Source organism: Bombina bombina, chromosome 3 (assembly GCF_027579735.1).
Source record: "Bombina bombina isolate aBomBom1 chromosome 3, aBomBom1.pri, whole genome shotgun sequence".
Taxonomy (NCBI): Eukaryota; Metazoa; Chordata; class Amphibia; order Anura; family Bombinatoridae; genus Bombina; species Bombina bombina.
In genome coordinates this window covers 197,939,105-197,946,654 of record NC_069501.1, presented here as the reverse complement: position 1 = coordinate 197,946,654, position 7,550 = coordinate 197,939,105, and the positions used below count along the sequence as shown (strand labels likewise).

General features: G+C 36.6%; 1 protein-coding gene across 1 annotated transcript in view; it reads right to left on the bottom strand.

The window, feature by feature from the left end:
* Positions 1-4,224: 4,224 nt before the first annotated feature.
* Positions 4,225-7,550, bottom strand: part of LOC128652276 (Fanconi anemia group B protein) — a 167,888-nt gene continuing 164,562 nt past the window's right edge. Inside the window, exons 7-8 of the mRNA XM_053705214.1 lie at positions 5,790-6,033; positions 4,225-5,039 (exon numbers count right to left, since the gene is read on the bottom strand). Coding sequence (XP_053561189.1) covers positions 4,622-5,039; positions 5,790-6,033 — 662 coding nt within the window. The 3' untranslated portion in view covers positions 4,225-4,621. The remainder of the gene's footprint in view (positions 5,040-5,789; positions 6,034-7,550) is intronic.

Here is a 7,550-nt window from a genome sequence, read left to right as displayed (position 1 = left end):
ATAACTTCCCCCTCGATGTCTGGTGATAATTTCTTTACCGGTAAAGACTGACTTTTATTTAAAGTAACATCAATACAATTGGTACGCAAATTTCTATTGGGCTCCACATTGGCTTTTAAACATAATGAACAAGGAGATTCATCTGTATCAGACATGTTTAACAGACTAGCAATGAAGGCTAGCAAGCTTGGAAAAAAACTGTCAGTGAATTTACAAGCAATATGAAAAAACGCAGCAGCGCTTTTAAAAACACAAAAAAAAAAAAAACTGTCACAGTTGAAATAACAATGAACTAATTCAGTTATAGCCAACAATTTTAACAATAAATGTATGAATTTAGCAGAGGATTGCACCCACTAGCAAACGGATGATTAACCCCTCAATACCCACAACCGGATAATCAATTTTAGATTTAACGTTTTTCTCACAGTCAAACACACTGTCACAGGTCTCCTGTGACTGATTACCTCCCTCAAAATTGAATTTTGAAGACCCCTGAGCTCTCTGGAGACGTCCTGGATCAAGGAGGAAAAGGCAGGAAGACTGTGCTAGAATTTTATCTGCGCAACAAGGCGCTAAAAAAGGCCCCTCCCACTCATATTACAACAGTGGGAGACCTGTTACAACGGTTTCTATGCAGAAATAAACGTTAGCCATGTGGAAAAAAATCATGCCCAAAAAGATTTATCACCAAAGTACCTCACAAAACGAATAACATGCCAGTAAACGTTTTAAAAACAACTTTTCCAGTGTTATGTAAAGTTATCACTAAGCCTGCTACCAGTCGCTTCTACTGCAGTTAAGGCTTATACATTTATTTCAGTATTAACAGTATTTTCTCAGTCAAATTCTAGTCCCTAGAAAATAACTCAACTGCGCATACATTTAACAGCCTGATACCAGTCGCTACTACTGCATTAAAGGCTGTACTTACATCATATGGGTAACGGCAGTGTATTCTTAGTCAATTCCATTCCTAGAAAATATTATACTGCACATACCTCATTTGCGGAGGACCCCGCATGCTATTCCCCTTTCTGAAGTTACCCCTCCTCAGAATGCGCGAGAACAGCCAGTGGATCTTAGTTACGTCTGCTAAGATCATAGAAAACGCAGGCAGATCTTCTTCTTCTAAATACTGCCTGAGAGAAAAAACAGCACACTCCGGTGCCATTTTAAAATAACAAACTTTTGATTGAAGAATTAAGTAAAAAAACTCCTGTCTCCTCTCACAACCTCCTTTGTTGAGACTTGCAAGAGAATGACTGGATATGACATGTGAGGGGAGGAGCTATATAGCAGCTCTGCTTGGGTGATCCTCTTGCAACTTCCTGTTGGGGAGAGATATAATCCCATAAGTAATGGATGACCCGTGGACTGACTACACTTAACAAGAGAAATAATCAGTTGTTTAGTAAACTTTACCTTATTTTACCTGCTCTCATCCAAGGTAATCCCAAAAACCTAACCTTTTGGGAAGGCCTGAGGACAGGCTTGAAAACCAGTGGTTTAGGCGCTAAATAAAACCATTAGAATAGCCTTTTTATTATTACATTTTACCACAGCAAGAAAGGGGTTTTGCACAAGCTCTGATAAGCCTGAGTGCTGCATCCTCTACACTGGTCCTTCTCTCTGCACTGAAAAGATGGCCATCATACTGCAGTGAAGCGGAATAAAACTAAAACAGCACCAAAAAGTAAACCCAATGTTCCAGCTATCATGGAGAATCAGAAAATGTAATTCAAACTTTAATTTATTTCTGCAGGCACCAGGGAGCACAGAGATTTATCTTCTGTAATACCGATAGCAGTAAATTTAAAGTGACGGCAACAAATGTGTTTTAAAAAGTTAAAAAAGTGCCTAAAACTGCTGTAGAAGTTGTGTGGTGTGTACATGTTCATGCTAATAGCTGGTGGGCTATAAAGGTGCATAGTACCTACCTGTCAGCACTTTAGCCTCTAGTGCTTACCTCAGCTGCAGACAATTGCTTCCAGTAGACGTGCCTATCAAAGGCAGCACAAGCACAGTGCCAAGGATCTCACAAGGAGCATTCTACAACACGGGGATTGGCAGATAAATCTGCATTTCACCTGGGGAGGCTGCATATCACACAAGGAGCAGCACACTACAGCCACAGGACTAGCAGATAAATCTGCATTTCACCTGGGGAGGCTGCATATCAATCATAGAAAATAGCACAGCACTTACTGCCAGTATGCAGGTGCACGCTGTCAGGACCCTGCACAGATCCCAAATCAATGCAATATGTGAAAGACAGCAGCACCACAAGGTGTGTATCAATATCCTTTATTAGTGAGACATCACACGGAACGACGACGTTTCGGTCACAAACTGACCTTAATCATGTTATCATAACATGATTAAGGTCAGTTTGTGACCGAAACGTCGTCGTTCCGTGTGATGTCTCACTAATAAACGATATTGATACACACCTTGTGGTGCTGCTGTCTTTCACATATTGAGGCTCCATTTCACACAAGGAGCAGCACACTACATCCACAGGACTAGCAGATAAATCTGCCTTTCACCTGGTTGGCCTGTGACATAGCCATACTCGGAAAATATTTTCATGGCATGGATGAAAAACATGTCTTTTCCTGCCTTTGGCACTTTGAGGGGGAACTGGGTATCAGATTGGTCAGAAATCCCCTATCAATGACTTGAAGATAAGCACTTCAAAATACTTTGACTGAGGGATTCAGGAAGTGGGAGGGGTTAAAACTCTGGTAGGTATGTGAGGGTGTTTTTTCCTCTTCCTAGTGGACTGGAGTGTAATCCCACATGTAATGTCTTGTGGACTCTCACCATCTTATGAAAGAAAAGTAATTACATTTTCTTGCAAAAATATTAAATGCAATTATTAAAAAAATATTTAGCTAGAATTTACTGGACTACATTTGGTGGGTTAGTTTAGACATTACTTCATTGTCAATTTAAAGGGACACTGAACCCAAATTTTTTCTTTCGTGATTCAGATAGAGCATGACATTTTAAGCAACTTTCTAATTTACTCCTATTATCAAATTTTCTTCATTCTCTTGGTATCTTTTTTTGAAATGCAAGAATGTAAGTTTAGATGCTGGCCCATTTTTGGTGTACAACCAAGGTTGTCCTTGCTGATTGGTGGATAAATTAATCCACCAATAAAAAAGTGCTGTCCAGAGTTCTAAACAAAAAAAAAAAGCTTAGATGCCTTCTTTTTCAAATAAAGATAGCAAGAGAATGAAGAAAAATTGATAATAGGAGTAAAATTAGAAAGTTGCTTAAGATTGCATGCTCTATCTGAATCACAAAAGAAAAAATTTGGGTTCAGTGTCCCTTTAAAGTAGAGGGAAACAAAAAAAAACTTTAAAAATAATATGGCAACACAAATATAATGTATTAAAGGGCCATTATAGTAAAAATAAATAAATAATTAAATAATATGCTTTAATCTGTTAAGGAGCATGTTATTTTATGACACTAGACTACTGTATGTTTAACCCCAGCAAAGAGGTTAAACCCACAATAGAAATAGCGGTGACAATATAATAGCAAGTTAGCACTGAGCCGCTCATAATGCAAAACTCGTAATCTAGCCGTAAGTTAGTAACAGCATCTCAACCCAGGGGATTGATGGACAAGTCCACATTTCACCTGGGGACGGCTGTGGATCCACAAGGAGCAGCTCACTGTAGAGCACAGAATTGGTAGACAAGTCCACATTTGACCTGGGAGGCCTGTGACATTTCTTTACTGAGAAAAAGCTTTTCCCTGCCTGGCAGAAACTCCTTGACTGCTTCTCTGAATGGAATGTTACTGCAAGGAAGATTTGGGCCTCAGATCAGTTAGAGGATCCCCTCTGAAAAGATGAGTAGATCTGGCACTATACTTTCATCTCACTCCTCATCAAGGAGGCAAAACAAATGGATCATGGGAAGTGGGAGGGATTTAAAGCGCTAGTCTGTTGGGGTGTCTTTTGCCTCCTCCTAGTGGTTAAGAGGGGAATATTCCCAAAACTTGATGACTCGTGGACTCTCACTATCTGATTAAAGAAAAAAATATATATTTATTTTGGTAAACTAGAAACATACAAATGCTATTCTCCAATCACACAAATTTAGCCCTTTATGCCAGTAAGTGTTTGCAACATATTGAAGACCCTTGTGACATAGTAAACGATGTCAACAGTTAAAATAGAAAAAAATGAAACTAGAGACTACATCTGTTTAGATTTTAATCTAACTCATCTATTGAATTTATGCTGTTTTCAACATTATTAGCTAAGAGAATTCTGCCCTAAAGATATCAAAACTATTCATCTATCTCTTGAACACAGTGGAATACATTAAAAATAAACTATGTGCATGCAATACAAAATCAATTTAGTTTTTTCTCCTTTAAGCATCCTTCTAAGAAAATAAAGAAAACCCAGGAATTTGAGACACTCTTACATAATTGATTTTAGCAAAAAAATGAATAAACACTTTTGTACATAAATACTTACTTTAACAGAAGTTTAAACTGAAACAATATTTTAACTCACTGAGCTAAGATTTCTTTTTTCTTTTTAATACAAAATATTATTCCCAATCATAATTTTGTAATGATCATTAAAATATTATGACTGAGCCAGTTTAAATGCAATTGTGTCGGTTTTCATTTGAATCTCGGCTACATTAAAGGCAATGTGTCTGTACATGTTACAACTAGTAGTCAACGGAACTCCCAATTTGCTTTGCTTCTGCTCAATTTGAAGTTCTTCCCTGTACTTCTGTACACGTTCCTTTGTGTCAGATAAAGGACCTATTGTATTGCTGGTTTTCGTCTTCATAATACATCTTTGCTTCATTTCTTTTTCAACATCACTTGCTGCAGCTGATGCAGATCCCCTAAGGGCAAGCAACTCCTCTTCCATAGACTGTGCCAAGCTTTCAGTCAAGCAATACTTGCCCCCTACACTTATGGTATTTACCACACAGGTTGGAGGAAGAACACATTTCAGACTGTAAAGACACTGTAGTAAGCCGGGTTCAGTCCTGTAAGATTCAAAACATATACTGAATTCAATCTAACAAAATCAGTAAGACATTATACAGTAAATGTGTCATTAAGCCGACTTTAGTATATACAAGATAAAGCCATTATTTCAGCAGCAAATTAAACACGGTAACATAATTCTTTATTATATTATATTTCTAAATAGGGAAAGCATTTCAGAAGCTGATATAGTAGTTTACACGTCTAATGTTTATAGACACTGTTTTTGTTTTAGCAGTCCAGGCCAGCAAAACAATGTGCTAAACTGTTAACACTATTTCTCCTTTAAAATGTGTTACAAAATAAAAACAAATTAATCCTTTATTTATTTACTAATTAATGGCTTGTGCCGTTTAAAAAAAATAAAAAATATATATAATGTCATTTTATTGTATAAAATTAAATTCTGTGCCATCTAAAATTTAAGCTGATTTGGATGTTTTAAAAACATTTTACAGAAAGTCTGTACAAAAAATAAATTAGAAATAATCTGACCAGGAAGAGACACAAAAGAGTTTGCACTTGTACTTTAAACGGACATGAAAAAAAGTGCCAGCATAGCACTGAAACACAATCTGAAAAACAAAGTGCGCTATTTAAGGCGAAAAAGGCTACGTACGCTCAGATACTACCGGTGTAGTGCGGACCAGAGCATTTTTTTTTACATTTACAGCAACTTGTAACTTATTTCAAAGTGCTAATCAATAGTATATAGTGGCTGTAAATAGCAGATGCATTTGATATTATACCTGTAGAATATTGTAAGAGTTCCTTCACAGGGGGTTCCTGGGATCCAGATAAACAGAGTACCATGAAGACTCCCTGGTAAGCAACTAAAAAATAAATCAGGAAGTTGCTTGATAGGTTTTCCCTGCATTGGCCCCAGGAGCCAAGCTTTTACCGATACCAATGTGTAGTCTGGAGACCAGATACGAAAAGAGCGTTTCTCATATGCTGATAGAAGAGCCAAAACATTTTCCAAATTTACGTCACCTAAAATAGGCAAGATAATAACCAGATTTGCATTGCATCTAAGTAGTTAAGAGCATTTATATATACTAAATATCTTTTTAAGAAAAACAAATGGCAAAACTTTCATTAACCATACAAAAAGACACACACACTAATATATACACAGATGCAATAAAACAAAATAGCAAACAAGGCTTAAGTTTATATCTATATAGATATATATATATATATACACAGTATATACACACATGCACATATACACACACACACACACACACACAGGGATTATATATCTATATCTATCTATCTATCTATATATAATATACATCTTCCAGCTTAACCCACCAAATGCCGACAGCCTGGGTGCAAAGATATGGCAAAATACAGGAACAGACGTTTGCACTCAAAGGTCTTTTTTCAAACTTTTAATGTGGAACGTTTTCGGGGTATTATAACCCCATCATCAGCATACAACAGTGATAATAATAAAGCATTTTATAGTGTTTTACAAACAAAGTGTACCAATCACAAACCTCACATCTCCCCCAGCTTTCGCGGTAAAATTATCGGCAGTGGAACGCATAATGCGTTCCACCGTCATGGCTAATACCGGAAGTTTGAAACGTCACTTCCGGTTTATGCCCAAATTACGGATTTTATATACTCAAACAACAAATGTCAGAAAAAACCTGATTAGCTTCCAGGTTGTACACACATTGTGTTGGTGTAGAGTGATCAGTGCCTAAACAATTAGCATTATTAATACACTCGATTTCTCGTGTCAAACTGTGTGAGTGTACGTGTACATTGTTATAACAACCGTTGCCATAGAGACAATAATAAACAACGGCTCAAGTGCATACATACATTTAAAGTGAATAACACAGACCATATAGATGACTTATATATACTTAGAAATTTAAAACGGGATACAATAAATACATAATCCCTAAGGTTGAACATATAAAAAAAAAGGATTAAAATCAAAATCAAATTGGGTTACGCTGTTGTGCCACTGATAACACATCCCCAATATTTATAATGGATTGATCCAAACTTCATTACAGAATTACGTGTGATAAATATGAGCTGGGATAAGGCTGAACCAACTACAAACACTAAGATAAATGGGAGAACTGGTGGACCAGTGTAGCTGATCTGAACATATATATACAGTTCACATCTCTGTCTACCTTGAGACCAAATGTGATACCGCCGTCCGTCCATTATATCAATAGATAAATACATTGTATCCGAAGATAAATACTTTGTAAGATAGACAATAGATATATACAGTATCAATAGATAAATATATTCATAGACTCAACGATAGATAAGCCACCTAAAAAACCTACTAGACAGGTTATATCGATCAGTAAATATATTAGTTAGACCGAAGATAGAAATATTACCTATACAATACATCTAATAGGAGTTAGGTAGCTACCATACAGATATACACTGTGGGGTTCATTTGAGGACATATGTCAAAAACACATCAGGATCACATTCCTATGATAGATTATGTTAATCGCACT